Here is an 18,797-nt window from a genome sequence, read left to right on the forward strand (position 1 = left end):
GAATGGCATAAGATGAAAACAACTTCAGTTTATGTTAGGAACTGAGAAGGCATGCTCTCTGCATGAAAACAGTAGTGCAACATTTTAAAATCTAATAAAGCATCCTATTAAAAGAGCAAAACTAATAAATTGCTGTACTAAATCTAAATGTTTACAACATTTAGTATGCAGGCTTCGTTCTCCCCCTCCCCCCCCAGTATTTCTGTGGTGTAACTTCTGAAAGAAAATTACTATTTTCCCTGTACACAACGCATGTATTGCACTATATAGCCTACTTCACCACAAGTCTCAAAGAAATGGGTCGTGTCCAGCAAAGCTTTGATGGTACAAGTAGGTACGTTTTGACAGATGTACTTCCCCTTTCCTTTAATTGAAAGGGCTATGTTTGAATTAAACAAATGGTTTTCAAGTTGGCTAGCCAAGTGTTTCACATAGGCCTGACAGCAGGTGATCACAATACTTTTTTAAACATTTTAAATAAAATATTTCACACAATTTAAAATAGTGTGGAATTACAGAAAACTAAAATACATTAAAGCACCTCATGTACTAGTATAGCACCACTTCCAACAAAATATTTAAACTAGTCGTGACCATTGAAAACGAAGTTTGAGGTTGGAAAGACATTGACAGCCAAGTCTTCAATCACATGGGTTCCTGCAATATCATTGCTGCTATTTTATGCAAATTGAGTTGTCTGGGATATCTGTTACAGCACCAGAGAGGCACAACTACACAAAGATGAGGGATTGCCCACTTACAACATGAATACAAGCATGCCACTTAGTTCACAGAAGGCCATGTAACAGCCAGAGTGTTTGGGGGTAGGAAACAGGAAAAAGGTCACTAGTAGTCACAGTTTGCACAGTCGCTCTGTGGTGACACGCAACTGCCACGCTTGTCTGGCTGGAGTTTATAGTCGCAGAGCTTGCATTTCATCTTTTAAGAAGCATGTTTGTTAATGCAGTGTGTAAAGCACATTGCAGATAGTCAGAATGGCCTTTGACAGGGATTACAGAGGATCACTGACCTTCCCTGTCTTGCTCATGACTGTAGTTAAGTTGCAGGTACCTTCAAAACTGATACCCATGAGTGTTGCACTGAGGTGGTAACAGGGCAAGTTCAATGAGGTGGCTCTTACTAAAAGAATTGTAAGTTTGTATTTGTCTTATACATCAAACTAAGTTTTTATTAGGGTATTTTTATGATAAAACATTGAGGTTTTTATAGTATGGGGAACAGTGTTTGTAAATGGAATTGAGGTGTGTCAGTACTTAGAAGTCACTGAAAACTACCTCTTACCAGAACCAATCTGAACCAATGTTGCAACTAAGCAGGAGACAGTTGTCAGTGTTACTTTGAGAAAATAGTAGTTTAAGACTTCATAGTCCTTTTTAGGCAGGTTTTGGCTCAACATATGCGGTATTTGCATTGTACATACTTAAAACTTGTGGGATTGACAGAGGTTCTTAATGTTCCTTGAGTAAAGACCCTATAAACCAGCTATGAGGATATTGGGATGTTTGTCTGTTAGTCTTATATCCTACTGACAGCTAGTGGTAAATAGGGAAAGTAAATCCTCTCCAAAATACTGTATGTACTAAAAGCCATGAAATTCAGAAAGAAGACATAGTATGTATCTAGAGGAAGGAAAACAAGGGGTCGTTTGTCTTTTGCTCTTCCAGCTGTGCAGGATGTTTGTGGGGAAACTTAACTTCCACTGTACAACCTGCTTTACTTGAGAATGTACGTTACACAAACGAAGCTGTGAGAACAGCAGAATATCAGAATAGCTGGGAATCTGATTATTGAGAATTGTTTTCCTTCTAATGTTTAACACATACTCAGAATTACTTAACAAGAGTCAGCCTGCTAATGGTCTCACTAGCTAATGAAACATGAGTCAAAATTAGGAGGGCTGAGTGTAAGATCACAGGAACAATAGGAAAACAGTCAAAAACTGGTTAAATAAACCAGACTGAAGATTAATTTTGAGATCTGTAATTAATTCTAGAGAAGCCTGGAGCATAAATAGCTTAGAGCTACTCGTCTGCCTGTGGGCAGTGCATCTCGTAGTGAAGTCTCCAGTTGTCCTGCTCTAAGGTTACAGTAAGCTGGCTATCACTTTTCCCCTTATCTTAGATGCATGGTAACTTGTTGGTATGATCTATAAACTTCCTTAACACAGAGGGATTTTCTTTGGATAGTAATCCCTAACTGGAAGGGTGGTGTAGCTTGGATTTAATAAAAAAAACTCCATGTGAATTGGGAAAATGTGACTGTTTGCACCCACCGTGGGCCCCAGCTGAGCACTGCCTGTGCTGTTCAAGTTGTTCTGCCTCAAACTTTGCAAATAAAGTTTGGTTGTCATTATGGACATTCATAGTTTGGTCACACTTTTTATCCAGGGTACAAAAGCTGACACTTTTGTGTAGACACCTGGAGAATCTTTCACTCCACAGCCGTAGCCCCAGGAGGTCACACCATACACAACCCAGCTTTCCCCTGGGCGTTCGCACATCAGCGGTCCACCACTGTCTCCTTGACAGCTATCAACACGTTTCTGTTCCTGGATGTTTCCAGCACAGAGCATTCTCCCTGTGAATCTTCGTTTGTAACGCTCTTCACATGCCCTCTTGGGAAGCAAGGGGATGGCAGCCTGTTGCAATGTTCTTGAATAAGCCCTTCCTGAAAAGAGGACCCAAATTATTGTCTCATGACGATTGGTCTTGGAAACATAATTGTGGCTTAATCCCAGTTTTTGCTGTCAATCCTTTGCACTGTTTTGTCATTAAATAAAATGACTGAAAACAAGACTAAATAGCAAAAAAAAAATGTAATACAATACTAAAATACTGTATAGGTATTGCAAATATGAAATACAGATAATATTTTTTAAATTAAAAAAAAAAAACACAACCAAACTTAAACAATGTATCTTTACTCCTTGTGTTTAGTGGATCTTTCCAAGGCTGGAGTTTGTTCCAAACACACATTGTGTCTTCTGTATAAATATATGCCTTAATACTTACAAGGGGAAGCTGGTTTTGGAAATCTTGAACAGCAGAGACTAAAGCTAAGAAATAACTTCATTTCTAGTTTGAATACAACCTAGCTCAGCATAACAAGTTCCACATCCTGTTGATTTCCAAGCTGAGCCTCCATCCAACAATCACACTTGTGCCCTGTAATTGCACGCAAGCTGGCTTATCTGCACAGCTAAGGAGCTAACGGTACCGACCCCAAGTGCATCCTGGTAGAGATGGGTGGTATCATTAGAATCTCCTACAATCCTGGTAACTGCTGTGTACCAGGGGAGTCACAGCCAAAAGGAATCTTCATTATGTTGGGGTGACCAGAGCCTGTCCTTTGGTTTTCTTTATCTGTAGTGAATCCTGCATTGTTTAAGCAGTACTCTGCTTATAAAAAGTCAAGATGTAATTTGGCTTTCTTCTGTGGCTTGCACCTCTTTTTCAGTTGGAAATGTGGGAAATTAAGGCCAGTGTTGGGTTGTTATTTTTTAAGTAAAATGTCAATACCTTGAAATATTTATGGTTCATATAGTAGGTGTGAAATTTCAGCTGAAGTACTGCAATGATGTAATTTCTTACTGTAATAAAAGCCAATTATTGAAGTGGTTAATGTTTCCTTAAATAGAGGTCCTAAGTAAACAGTATTGCAGCGCTTCCGTTGAGTTGTGCAAAGAGCTAGACAGAGCTAGGCAATGAATTAGCAATTGTTTTTAGCAAAAAAACCCACACTACAGATCTGTCTCCTTTATTGTGGTAGAGTGACCCAGACATCTGTGCACACAGACTAATGCATGTAAAGAGGAAGAGCTGATACTGGGCCTTGCCGCCTTGTCCCCATGCCAGTTTGAGTGAGTCATTGGAACAAAGGCTTGAGTGTGGTTGCTGTCTTGTACTGTATTATGCACCGAAGAAACATGAAAGTAGAACATGATTAATAATTTGTAAAACATGTAAAGGACAAGGGCCTTGACCGAAAACGTGACTAGATAGTTTATTCCAGAAGCCTGGACTTCAGATTGCATCGTGGCTCTCGTAAATTTTATCAAGATGGTCTCATATTTAAATCTAACTGCTGATTGAAAATGTTAGTGGTAACAACAGAGACTAAAAATGGTATCTGAAATTCTATACTGTGTATATTTTCTATCCATTTTTCTGTTTGTGTAGTTTAAAGAACCTTCATGAATTATTCATTGTACTTACCTTAAAAACCTTAAGCATATCAGAGCTGTTAGTTATGTTCTGAGGCAGGGGGTGATAAGCTGCTGCGCAGGATGTGCCTGGCAACAAATAAGCTTTTAATTCATGCTTGTCAGTCTTAACGAAGCCATTTTACTGACTGGTCCTGTGATTCAGAGTGACATAGTTAATCGCCACTGTTCAAACACAAACTAAATGCAGTAAACAGTATTGTCATTCCTGTTTAGGGATCAGGAGAGAAAATATTCCCCTACGTAAAAATGGCAAAACTGTTCCAATTTGAGCATTTTCTTACTTTTAAGTATTTGAGTTTAGGTTGGTTTGGGGTTTTTTTAATTATTTTTTCCATCCACTGATCTCATAACGTGAAGTCATTAAAACATATTTACCTGTGTCACCCCATCCAGTGATATAACAGTTGGGAGCAGTTTTCTGTGGTCTCTCTCTCCTTAACGGCAAACAAGCAGGTAAGACGTGGGTACTAAACCTGGCACACTGCTCCTCTGGCCCCTGTAGCCTCACCAAAGCAATGTCATAGTCGCTGCTGTCAGGCCTGTACTCTCTATGCATCACAATCTGTTGGACTCCAATTTCTTCCTCATACTCTTCTGGTACCAGCGTGTGGTAGTCTCCAACCCGCACAGCATAGTTTCGAGTGTTGTTGCCATACCTAAGATGGAGAAGAAAACAAATGGGGCTCATGCAAAACCAGACCCTAAGCACGCGAACAGACTTGATCAGGGGCTTTACTGCCTATATAAATAACAATTAAAAAAGGGATTTTTTTAGAGAGAAAAAATGCTTCTCAGATGTTTAGATTGCAATTCAAGTGTACCATAAAGAATACCAAAACACTTTTCCTGAAGTTTCTGGTTGGTATATGTTCCTTTTTGTGTATTTTCACAGGCAAGGTTTCTTACGGCTATCTACCATGACTGGCACGTATTTCAAATGTGCATTATAAATACATTTAGTAAGGGTAACACAAACTACCAGCAATTATAGTGAATACCTGAGTAATCTCATCATTGTGATCCTCCAAATAATTACTGAAATGAAAACAGTGTTCAAGCTTGTTTTGTAGATTGGTTGAAGAATTCTAGAGGCTTAGAGAACTTGATAGAAACCTCTTATGTCAACTGAAGTTATAATAAGGGAAAGTAAAGTATATGTGCATCACAAGGACCTATTGTCAAAGTGGCAGAAGGCCTGTAAATCTTGTACTTGTTTTGCATCTAACATGACCCCAATTTCTTTCATATCACAGACTAAATGTTAAATACCTTACTGTGGTTGAAGTAACAATTTTCTGTGCATGTCTGGGGACTTTTGGATTACAGGACACACAGCCCTTCTCAGGAAAATGCAAACAAGGGAATACCGTTAAGTACATTTATTTATATTAAAATCTGGTTAACGCAAATATTTTTCCTTTTAACTTTTCCCTTTCCCTCACAGCCTTCAACAGGAAATTTGTAATACATGTGCAGAAAATACCCTACAGCGTTCTGTCACCTTCTACCCTATACTTGTCTTTTTATACCCTCCAGCAATGTGCTGATCCAATAGCTTACTAAAGCTTGCTTTGGGAGCAGCAGGCAAAGCAGGACTATTACAGGTTTCTTTTGAATAATATATAGCTGTACCACTGAATGCTTACTCTAATTGTGGATCGTGTTCCTGGTTGCCTGCAACGTTTTCTTTGTCAAATTCCATATATCTCCTTCAGGTCTCCTATAAGCAAAATTTCACTTCTAGGCTAAGGAGAGAAGTTTGCAGGCTAGGACCGAACATCTAGTCATCTGAAGATTAAACTGATATATATAGGAAAAATTAATAATTTGTCTACCACAAAATTTTTTCCAGGTCCTCCTCCATAGCAGTCTGTGCAAAATACTCTCCAGATACTGTATTTTCCTCGTAGTTGGGAATGAAAATTCTATAGCAGCTGAAAGTGAAAGGATGCAACTGATACAGACTTTTTGAAGTTTAAATAAGTGTCTAAAAAAGTATTCATACTGATCCTAATCTCGGAGGTAGAGCTGACAAAAATTTGTGTACTCTACCAAATACAATACTTATTTCCTCCCTGAAAAAAATAGCTCAAGAGCTTTTTTTGATTTGTTAATAATCGTGTTTGTTTCAAAAGGCATTTAAGAAAAAAAACTGTCTGTATGTGTCACATTACTAACTGTTCTGTTTTGACCACAAAAGTGCTAGTATCTTATACCTTATCACTGAATAAATTTTCATTAGGAATTTTATATTAAGAAATGAGAACATGAATGAGAAAATAACACCAGAAAAGGCAGAAACACAAATCCTGGCTCTCCAGGCATTCTGACTCCAGTGCCTTGATGTTTCTAGAATACAGGTATTTATTTGTAAGTTTTTTAAAGAAAAAAAAACAATACTTGAATCTATCTTGCACTAGATCTCACATTCCGATTTCTAGATCGTCTTGTGAGGTTTTGCTAGTTTTAAAAGCTCACTAAGACTTCACAGTCGATTCTTTTCCTGATAAAGTAAACTGCAAAATGCCACAGAAGCAAGGTTGGCACCTGATGTATCACTTTTATTCTTATTGCCTTTAAGGAGACTCTTAAACAGTAAGAAAGGCTGTTACATCTTAACTAGTTTCTGGAGTTATATATATCCATCTGTATTTGGCCATCTGAAGTATGACATCAGTGAAATCCTAAATTCCGCATCCTGGTAGATCGTCTGTCAAATCCTTGCTGTCTGCTGCCTGCCAAGAATTTCTGCTCTGACACTCATGAATCCCCTCCTGGCTCACTGTTGCTGCACAACTTGCATCAGAAAAGGCTAAACTTACCGAGACACTTGGTATGCTAATATCAGTGTAAACTTCACTTATTGTTCCTCTGAGCCAGAGTGGGAGCCAGTAAAAGTATAAACTGGCACTGGCTAGAAAACAGTGGGGTTTTTCAGTCCAGTGCTGTGATCTAATCTGTGACCTTGGGTGAGTTTCTTTTTTGTTTTTTTTTTCTTCTGCCATCTATTTGTCTTAATGTAGCAAGGAGTAAGGCTACACACATCTTCAGTGTGCTAAAACACTACACAGTACAAGCATTAGTTAACACAGATTTCTTCTAGTATTATTTCTGTGAAAGCGACGTTTTACACGAATAAGTTGTGCATCTTTACAATAAAATACTTGGTACGTTTCAGTACTAGTTTGTACTGGATAGGTTTTTATATATTTGCTTGCTATGGCTTCTGAGATTTTTTAGAAACTGTAATTCAGAGTTTTATTTAGCACGTTTATGTATAGATAGACTTGAAAGCAAATTTTTGTGCCCACGTGCACAAATTTCCAGTACTGTTTTGGCAAAACCATGGCATTCAAAGTTAGAAATGTATTTGTAGATAAATACACAAATCGAGGGGGGGAATTATTTATATTTATTTTTATTCCTCTACTTATGGAAAATATTAGTAGTGAAACTGACCTGATTCTTCAGTTTCATCTGGTGTTCTACAGAAAGCTGCATCTGCAGTTCAGTATTTATATATATTAAATGGACATTTGTCTGTTCACATAGAGGGTAAATAATCTCATAGGTAGTGTATTTCCTAGAACTAGAGCTTAAACATTTCCAAATTAGTTGCAGCAAGAGAAACTGCCAAATCAAGGGCAAGTGTGTTGAACACTTAGGCCATCTTTTTCGTGGAAGTACCCATAATGTTTCTTGTTTGACAGAAAGCATGCCATTATGCTACATAAAGCAGTTTGAATACACTGTGAAAACCAGACAGACCTTGGTAGCCTATTTTATTGTGTAAGCTAATTGAAGCATTCATCTTCTGTGAAACTTGTAAAACAAGAGGAATAAACCACCCAACTATAGAATGTTTTGCACACTGACAGCCCAATTCCTGTGCTTCTCTCTAAAGCAGACGTCAGTGTAAAGGCAGGTAGCTGCATGATCCTCATGTGCAGTATTAAACGGTCCTTCACTTGCACAAAACCCGTTTACACAACAGATGCTCAGGATGTAAAGAGTGTAGTAAGACTAGGATGGGTTATACAGCCAACTAAGTACTTCTCCGATGTCTTGCCCAGGCTGAGCTTGCAAACAATCTTGGCTGATGCATTAGCCAACTCTGTAGGATCCATTTTCCTCAGAGTAAATTAGAAAGGCAGTTGACAGAGAAAGTACTTCAGTTACTATTGCAGTAAAATGGCTTTATTATTTTCATTTGACTTACTGTAAACTTACATGCAACCCCCTTAAAGTAAATGGAAGAGTTGTTTCTGTTACTGACATCTGTATTTTTCTGCTCAGATTTCATAACAGCATGATGGCGTTCCAGTTAAGAATCTAAATGATACAGTAACTGAGCCTAATAAGTAAAATTATGCTGTCTCCTTTTCCAGTTAAGCATTATTAAATAGTTCAGTAATCGTTGTTACACTGATTGTTTATATGTGTTGATTTCATTGCTGTGAAAAGCTATCAGAAATAGGATTCCGGACACTTGAATGCATTGCTAGATAGAATATTTGAATGCTTGACAGTAATATCTTAACAATTTTTGGTACCCCTCTGAGCATCATATTGGAATACAATGCAAGGTCATTAGCTTTAGATATATATTTGCCTGATATAATCTGCCAAAAACATTTCCAAAAGGTCACTGAAAAGACTCTCTCATAATTTATATTACACTTGGCTCCATGCAGCAAATGGCATATTAGTGCTATGCTGATAGTTTCTGGGTTATGAAAGCTTTTTTATGTTGAATAAATATTTGCCCATCTCAGTTAACCATTATGCACAGTGACATACACATTTTGTATATATAAACAAACACAATCACAGTACATTGCAGATGTGTGTTATCAATGGTGCAATGGAAATCTATCTCTCAAGCAGAGAAAGGTAATTTTACATAGTGTGTGTATATATATATTTTTTTTTTTTAAATTTAATGGGTGCCTCTGCATTTTAGTTTACGGGCTTTATCCACAACATCAGTTACAGATTTCCCATATACTCTTATCTATTATCTTTAATGCAGTTTGAAGGGAGGAAGGGTCTCTGTGGTTTTTTAATATATATATATTTTTTAAGCCTGACGAAATCAGAGCACTAGAGAGTCACTAATCTACTAGGGATTTGTAATTTATATGAGAAATGAACATGCTTCCTTCCTAAACTGATTTAATAATCAAGGGAACTTGATTTGTAAATGTTTATTTTCATTGTAAGTGTAGGTGTGAAAGAAAGTTGTCTATGACTAGTGATAACAAGCGTTCTCCTGTCAGCTATACATCAGCCAGCACAGTAGAAAACTTGCTGCCCCTGTTGAATGTTACATCCTTGATTTTGATGGAAGGGACAGTGTCCCTTTAACATGTTCCTGCTGGTTTTCTGTGTTATGGATGACGGTCATTTACACGAGAATAATGAAGAAAGAGATCCAGGAAAGCTTATCTTAATTAAAAGTACTGTTTTTAAACATTTAATAGAATGAGAAGTGCTGCTTCTCATGCAAATATATAAAACTTTAATAGCTACAAGGATTCTGGTGAGAAGCTTAATGAGCACTCTTTGCAGGATTCACCATATTTCACACACATAAGGCTTTCTTAAACTGATTTTTTCATTTGTGGACTATTGTATTTCTTCCCTTCTAGTAGGTGGTATTTCCCAAATGTGGAAGTATTGTAACAGAGCATCATTATATAAAAACGATTAGTAATCAGCCACCATGCTGGTATTTCCCTGATACCAGTCATGTAAGGTACTGACACCAAAGGTACCCCAAAATTCACCTCGCTGTTGACGCTAAATTTGAGAAAAAGTGAATTCTAATTCTGATGTCTACTTGGGTTTCTTGTGTTTTACTAGATATTTGAGTCTCTAGTTATCAAAACAAAATTACTAGGACTGTGTTGATGTATACGTGGCTATTTGGGAATGCCTAAAGAAGCACTTAAGTAAGAGTTATATAAGTAGAACAGCACAATGTTCAAGTAACACAGTATTTCCTAAAATGACATCACAGTCATTACAATTTCCTTTTTTATTCTGTGCCTTGTATTTCTAATTATCCAAAGTTAATCATTTTTCTGTGTATAGATCTGCAAATTTCCCTATAGCTCAGAACCATTGAGGACAAAACTTGCTAATAAGACAGGTGAGCTATAAAAGGAAAAACGGCTTCAAACAATGTTTGATCTTGAATTATGTGTCTATGAAATTACAGAAACCAGTAATGCTGCTATACTACTGGCGAACAATTCTAATCATCATGCATAAAATTGTATTTTATTTTTATCCAGTGCAGATAAGCCCACTTTTGTTACTTAATCAGTGTTCCAATTTCCAGGATATGAGAAATGGTATACCAGCCTTTCTCTTGTCTGACTCTGGAAAATATGTGAAGAAGGTGCTTGATCTATATATAGCTTTGGAAACCTAGCCCCTTAAACTCACTCTGAGATCATTAAGAAGTTCAGCCCCATTTATCCAATTTCAGCTTAAAGCTAAAGGTGCCCTCTCACTTTTACAGTCAACAGTAGTGCATCCACAGGCTGCTGGATCTAGGTCGCACAGTTTTAAATGCAGCATCTGTGGCAAAAGACTGCTTTGGTCCCTGAGACCACAAGTAAGAGTTTAAGATGGCCTGTAAGATACCCTCAAGCAGCTGCACCAGTCTAGAATATGACAGTGTACGCTGCTCTGGCCACACCACTGCCCTGTCACGTGGGTGTTCTGCAAAGTAACCAAAATGGGCAGCTTTACCAGCACAGGCAGGAGCGACTTGGAGCCCCAGCTACATCAGCAAGCCATTAGGTGCCAGTGTCAGAGAATGATACCAGTATAACCCCTTAGACCATTATTTCTTTAAAGGCAGTGGGATCTTGGTTTAGATGGCTGCAAAAGGCAAGTCTTTCTGTACTGTGAGCTAATAGAGCAAGGCAGTTGCTCCAGCTTATTTGTGAAGATTAAGCAAACCAGCTCATTCTCACAAGCATGCAGGGTTCAGCTTTACTTTCCTATGACGCTCAGCAAAATAACCTAGAAGTGCTTTAGTCTAAAATGGGGTTGGGAGGGACTCATTCATCTAGTCACTGCAGTATCACAGTAAAAATGTCTACCATGGCCAGTATCGATCATTACCAAAAAATAATCTGAAATATTACAGTCCTCACATTTGAAACGTGCTCAGCTGTCATCACTATAACCTGAAGGCCACAAGCTGCAGTTTTGTTGGAATAGAAAGCTATGTTAAAATGTCAGAATTATTGTCTGTGGTTTTTTTCATGGAAATGCCGAAGTTGTGAATATAAATCTTGTGAATGATGACACCCAGAATAATTTCTGTGTGTTAGGGTTGGTTGTTTGCTTTCATCTGAGGAGAAAGGAGGTTGGTTGGGTTTTTCTAAACCAAAGACCAACTCCTTGGAACAGTTTTCAGTGGGGTTCAACTAGAATGCTTTTGCCTGTACCTGGATCAACAAAATAGATTGTTGAAGTGAGTCCTACCTTTTAAAACAGTGTGCAGCAGTGAGGACCCAGCAGCTGCTGATGAGAGTAGCACCACACAAGAGTCTTCCATCACCATGGGACGATTTCAGTCTGAGCGCAACTTGCCATGGCCAGCCACCCCTACGGAGGACAACAGACGTTGTGTTCAGGGTACAGCAATGGTGGAGTACAGTAGCTTATCAGTTGCCTTGAATGCAAATCCTATTTCATTTCTTTGTCTGGCATAGCTTAGAAACTGTGTTATTTATTGAGTCAGAATTAAGAATACCTTTATATTCGTGCAGCATTCAGATTCTATTTAACAATGGTCAGGATTACTTTATGGTTTGTTTGGGCATCCAACACTGAGAGCTTCCTCCCACTGTCAATTATTTTTATTTTCCCTTCTCAGATGGCATTTATTGTGCCAAAAGTACATCATGTGGCTTCCTCACTGAATGCCATTCACGTCAACAAAGCAGAAATCAACTGGAGAGGGAAAAGAGGGGAATTTTTTGGAAAGCTTAACCCAGCATCCTTTCCTGTTAGCATCATTTTAAGCTTGGAGCTGCCTGAAAAGGGAAGCTGGCAAACCAAGATGTCTAAAGCAACTGTAGAAACCACAGGTAATAGAATAGCACCTTTTCTCAGCCTGTGTTCATCTGTTCTGTATAGTAGATCTGGGATACATATTTGCAGGCCTATGAAAACAGGCTGGATTATTTTTTGCCAGTTTAATAGGTTAGCAAGATAGGGAATCAGAAAGAAAGGAGAGGGAGCAAGATGCACCTGTAAACAAGAGCCACACTCAGGAATAAGTAACAAGTAGGCTGAGGTGTCAATTTCAATAGTTGCACTAGAGTACAAGAGCTACCTAGGATAATCTAGTCCAGCATCCTTAAAGTAAGGTGGAGGAATTTAATGACTTCTTGTGACAATAATTCCTTTTCTGATATTGTTCATATATTTCTTTTCTGGATTTTGAAGCATTTCTAAGTGCAACATTTGATTTCTCTCACCTTTTTGCTACATCTAATGTCCCTGTGTTTGTTTATTATGCAGTCAAGTTTCTTGCTCTGACTTAATTGTGCAATCCATTATTTGTCAGTTTAATTTCATCCAGTGGCCTTTGTACACATATTCTGAGACAACCATTCTCATTCTTTTTTTTGTGCAATGCATTATTTACTATTCTCATTTGTCTCTTTACTAAGTTAAGTAATCCTAGTTTGCTCTTTCAGGCTGCATTTAAATGTTTTGCTGGGCTCCCTCTTGTAACTGTTCTTTGAAGCTCCTCCCCTTAGGCAGTCTTCTTTGAAACAGATTGATTGATGCTGTGCATTTACTTCAAAATAGGTTGCACAATGGCATGTAATGATACTTTAAGTGGTTTTTTTTTACAATCCCTATTTTAAGATTCTGTGAATATATATCTATTTTAGGGTAACTCACAGCTGTTAAGGAAATAAAGCCTATATTTCCTATCATGACATTTAGTAGTAATAGTAGTATACAGTTAATCTGTTTATACTAAGTGTAAACGTCATTAAAAGCTAAGAACAAAGTAATAACAAAAAGCCAGGCTTTATAGCTGTGTCATTATCAAGGCTTATTTTGCGGAGGAAAATCAAGTCATAGGCAGTGAATTGTACCCAGGCCTTTTTTGGTGTAGGTAGCATTTAAAACCTTGTACCGTATTCATAGCTCTCTTTGTAGAGCTCACATCCTGATATCAAGATATGATTTGAAAAAAAAAGTAAAATGGCTATTTTGAAAGTAAGAAATTTAACCCAGTAAAGGACTTAAACCCATAAGCATCTACAGATTCTTAGCTTATGCTGCAAGTATTTTTAATTTCCTACCAAATTTGCTTTGAGTATATTTCTGCTTCTACCTCATGACAAGGCAAAATAAAAGCAAAGAACAAACCTACAGTAAAACCATAAATTAGGTAAGCTGCTATGGCAAATACATGTCTTAGAAGCTTTATGTTCAAAATTACTTATCTTTACCAAATATTTACCGTAAAGAATTTTTCCCTCCAATTATTCGCTTTTGTCGACGATGTAGTAACCTCAGACCACAAACCGAAGCAAGTGAATCTAAACCAGAAAGGGAGATGTAGACAGCATTAAACTCAAAATGAAAAGCAGTCAGATCTTCAATGAGAGTTAACAAAAAAAAAAAAAAAAACAAACCACAAAGGCTAAAGTTATTCTGTAGTTATCCTGGTAGTTTTTAACAACCAAATTTTGCTTGGGGAAAATGCACTGACTTCTCTTTCAGACTTAGAAATTCTTTTTAGGTGACAACTTTTGACTATGACTGCAGAGCAATTTACACATCTGTGCTCTAATTCTCAAGTGTTGGATTTTTTTTATAGGATTCTCCCTTCCTTCCTTCATGTAAGTGGTAGCAGAGCTTGACGTACACATAGGTCTCAGTCCTCAGCTATACTTTGAGGAGCTGAAAGTAGCTCTCTAGGTTTTTGCATTTTCATGTCCCTCGTACAACTTAAGAAGCATGGCTGCTGTAAATCACAGTAGACCACTACCCTGTATTATATGAACAGTCTTTATGATTCCTTTGTGCTGGTGGCACAGCAGTAAGATGACACAGCGTAAACTTTTGTTTCTGTAATTTTTCCATATAACTCTTTCCTCTGTGAGGTGGTATTGTTTGCGTACGTCTCTTCCTACCGTGACTGTTCCCCATCCGAACTGGTTGGTCTGCCACTCAGAGCAGGGCTTCACCTTTATTGCTGTTCCCGGGGGCCTTCTTGCTTAGGTGGTCACAGATCACCCCTGCATCCTCGCTGTGCCGGCAGTTGTGCCTCCCAATGTCCTGCTTAATGCAGTCTGCCACGGATCTCTCATTTCCTGTACATTTCACGTTATCCACGTGGATTGGGCCTTTGCCCTCCCCAAAATATGCCATTGTCCTTGCTCTAGCTGGACCTCTGGAAACAGAGCAGATATTTTTTAATTAAACATTTTGAGGTGTTATTCTACATTTTACTGAACTGTGATATTTTTGAGGGAGGTTTTATTCCAAGTCCTGTCGCTGTTGCACTTGATGACAACTTTTCTTCCCATTGCCTTCTTACTCGTGTAAGAAACAAAAAATAAGTGTAACAACATTGCTACACTTCATTACTGTTTAAAAAGTGCTTTTATGTATCTAGTTAGAAGGCACTATATGAACTATTTTACATTGTAACAGCACGACGATTATTAAACAAAATATGTGAAAGCTGTTTTTTCATCATCTCTTTAATCCTCATATAAAATCAGCATCTGTGAATGCTAAAAACAATTTGTTCTGGTCCGATTCCCTCAGAAAGATGGGACAGTTAAATACAGTATGCTTGCAGTATAGTAGTGGCTATGATTTACAGATACGTTGTTCATTAATAGTCATTAACGTATTTTGTTTTCGTGCCATTTTTAAAGTGCACCCCACAGCTGAGCTCTAAAACTGTAATGTGACTGAAGAAAGACTGAACCCAGTTCAGCCTCAGCACCCACCTTTTCCTGGGAAGAACCCAGTGCTTGGTGCTGGTGTAGCATTTTCATACATGGGCCTCAAGGCACTTTACAGTGAAGGTCAGTGTGGTGATCCTATGCTTGTGTAGGTATCAAACCTAAGTATTTAAACGTCGGACATAGGACATTTTGTTAGGGTTTGAAGTGCCGATCCTTACACCTGGTCTGTAGTGCCACACAGCTGCACCAATGAGCAGTGTTAGCTGTGTGAATCGTCTCCTTTGAATGATGAACTCGTTTCCCAAATGAGAGAGTGGATGCACAAACACAATAAAAAACCAACATGAATTGTGCATGTAAACATCTCATTCGGTAACTTTTCTGATAGAGTATTACTTTTAATTACTTAGGATAATGCTGCTTAATATATCAATAGATGTTTTGTTGTATAGGGTTTAAGAGCCAGAAAGAATTATGAGCGGGAGACCACCCAGCCGGCTCTGCAGAGAACTTGGAGAGTGGAGGGGGGAAGCCACAGCTGCCTCTAGGTGCGTCTGAACTACAAGTTTATGTATCAGTTAAGAACAATTTACTGCTATTTTATTGTGATAATAATACAGAGAATTCTAGATAACTAAAATGTTTCACTATATTGTAGGTTTCCATTTTAAAGGATATGCTATATTTGCATATTGTACAGGACAGTACTTCTGTGTATACAAGGCGGTAACTGCAGGTACAATGAAATGCTGGAGTAGAGGAAGAGAGTTTAACAATTAAAATGTATTAGACAAGAAAGTATTTCCCTTTACATCTCTTTTTATCCCTCTTGATACCGGCAGTGTTGAAGATAGGTGAGAATGAATGGCATAAAAAAAGTTTACGTCTCTTCATCATTAGAGATTCTCTGTTGGGAGGAATTTTGATTTGTCATACCATTTTCAAAGCTTCATCATACTATAAGTGCAGCTGTGTCAAACAAAGAATACAGCCCCTCACTTGCTTATATCCATATAATTGAAATGTGAAAGTGATATAAACAAGCTTCCTCCATTTGCAAACTTACACACAAAACCCCTTGCCTGCTCGGATTTTTTTACTATGTACTGAAAGGATGGCTGGCAGGTTTTCCAAGTAGGGAATACTGGTTAGAATGCATGAATTGTAAAAAGCCAGGAAAAAAAAGTATGCAAGACATTTGACAGAGATGAAACCACAAGGTCAACTGTCCTTACATATTTTTAATTTCCATGGCTAGCGTGTATTTACCAGCTAATCCAAAGCCTTGACTGACAATCTTTGCCTAATGAGTTTAGTTAGATTTAATTTGTCAGTCACAAGCAATGTGACTCTTCTTGCTCCAAATATTTTTCTTTTGTGAATGATGCTCTCATTAGAGATAACTAAAAAAAATGTCCAAGCCTCTGATACCTGTAGGCAGCTGACAAGTCCGTGTATGCTATTATGAAATACTGAGATAGCATCGGCACTCGTTGCAAATTCTTACCTTTTGGTATCTCTATGTCAAACCCCAAAGTTTTTGCTTTAGGGCATTGCTCTAAAATTCCTCAGGATATTGAGAAAAGCTTTGTTGTGAATCACCACAGTAGTCTTAGCCTTTCCCAGAGACATATTTATTGCAGTTTAGTATAGAATTATCTCTGCAAACTCTTACTATCTGCTTAATAAGGGTACTGCCTCTGCTGGCTTAATGGATAGATCTCAAAGAATACTGTGACATCTGTGAGGTCACATATGTTAAGTATTCTAGGAGACAAAGATGAGGGAGGGAACTTGGTGCATATGGATTGCAGTCATGAATTGTCATGAACTGAATCATGGGACTTGGACTGCAGAGACTCTTCATAACTTTCCATGAAAGCTATCTTATCTCTCACTGTGCATCGGTAATCTCTCAGTTTCCTGGTAATTGGTATGAAAGGTGTGTCCATACCCACTCTTAAAAAAAAAAAAACCAACCTACCATTTAAATAGAACAGCTACCAGGCAAGAAATACAAAAACCATAATGTTCTAGAGCAAGGAGTGCAGCTCAATAGAGTATTATTTCATATAACTGCGAGATCTCTAAAAGTAGAAGTAATAAGTCTTATGTGTTTTGTTACGTGCTGGAATGTGCTTTTAGGCCACCCTTAACAAAGGTGTATGTGTCTCTTAACTGCTGCTTTGCAAGCCAGGTATTTGTGCACAGATGACCATCAGAGAAACATTTTTGCTTGTTCAGCTCTGTCCGTAGAGATAAGGGCAGCTTTAGGTCCTGTCCCCTAGCTTTTCTCAGACACAGGGCCATACGCCGTCCCATGCTGAGCTCCTCAGATTCAGTATCACCATTAGTCATAATACTGTTCATGAGGAAATCCAGTTAATTAGTTTAGATGGCCAACTATCCTAGCACTTACTTTTTTTTCCCCAGTAGCAGATCATTATTGGAACATGAATGGCAGGCCATTTGTTCATCTGGGGTGGGGGGTGTGGGGATGGTGTATATGTGCATTCTTACAAGCCTGTCTAAATCAAAGGGGGCCAACAGGCCACTTAATTCAATAAAATGCAAGACCTTGTAAAACCATCTTTTACCCATTACTCATTCTATCAAAATACTTCCGTAAGTTAAGCCCTATCACATAGTAGATAGTACTTCAGAAAAGTTGTGTCTTCTCTTAGTGTTTATCGTGCTACAAATATACTTTGACTAGAGTGCTATTAATTATATTTTCATGACTGGTTTTAGCCAATTAGTTCTTTATATCATGTTTTTCTAATACTAATCATGGATTTGATAAACTGGCTTAATGACACATCTTTTAAACTAGTATTGCTTTGAACTTTTGGATTTTGCCAGCTCAGGGATTTTCTTTTTTCATTCTCAGAATAAGCACTAATAAATGGCTGAGAATGTTCCAAAGCAGGATTTCATAAAATAAACGTACAGATAAGCACTGACAGTATGAATATGACATGCAGAGAAAACCCAGTCCATTTTCCTCAGTGTTTACTCTTTGCTTCCACAAGCCTTCCATTTTAAGGCAATCTTTTCTTTCATTTGTGTGATTTATTTTTTTTTCACCAAGGAATACAATTCCCCAGTAAGAAAGACTTGAGAATTAAATGTAGCATTTTAAAGGGAGTTGAATGATCCCGTTTAGTTCTGTGATCGGTCTTAATGAAAACTGATGTCAACTTCAGTATTAGGTGCTTTTCTAATTCTTCCCAGGAAAAGGTCATAATTCGTTTATTTCCAAAGAAACTGCATTCATCAGACTTCAAGCTCAAGTGCACGAGCCCAGAAGCCCCAGCTTTGCTTTGGAAAAGTCAAGGCACCACTGGCTATAATCTCAACTTCAGCAGAAACTCCTGCATGAACTCCTAGGCTCAGAAGCATTTCCATCTCATCAGTGCACGTAACGGCATAGTCAGGTTTGTGGAATGCAACTGTCTAGACACAGGGTCACCACAGGCCAGCAATTCCAGCAAGCTCTACCAATTTCTGGAACCTAATTTTAGATTTCTACAATGTGTCTATTCCTACTCCTTCAGGAAACATGCTCTCTTCTATCC

General features: G+C 38.0%; 1 protein-coding gene across 1 annotated transcript in view; it reads right to left on the reverse strand.

Moving 5' to 3' along the window:
• Positions 1-1,906: 1,906 nt before the first annotated feature.
• Positions 1,907-18,797, reverse strand: part of PRSS12 (serine protease 12) — a 39,521-nt gene continuing 22,630 nt past the window's right edge. Inside the window, exons 9-13 of the mRNA XM_069854963.1 lie at positions 14,488-14,693; positions 13,758-13,836; positions 11,753-11,875; positions 4,622-4,902; positions 1,907-2,688 (exon numbers count right to left, since the gene is read on the reverse strand). Coding sequence (XP_069711064.1) covers positions 2,381-2,688; positions 4,622-4,902; positions 11,753-11,875; positions 13,758-13,836; positions 14,488-14,693 — 997 coding nt within the window. The 3' untranslated portion in view covers positions 1,907-2,380. The remainder of the gene's footprint in view (positions 2,689-4,621; positions 4,903-11,752; positions 11,876-13,757; positions 13,837-14,487; positions 14,694-18,797) is intronic.

Source organism: Phaenicophaeus curvirostris, chromosome 4, assembly GCF_032191515.1.
Source record: "Phaenicophaeus curvirostris isolate KB17595 chromosome 4, BPBGC_Pcur_1.0, whole genome shotgun sequence".
Lineage (NCBI taxonomy): Eukaryota > Metazoa > Chordata > Aves > Cuculiformes > Cuculidae > Phaenicophaeus > Phaenicophaeus curvirostris.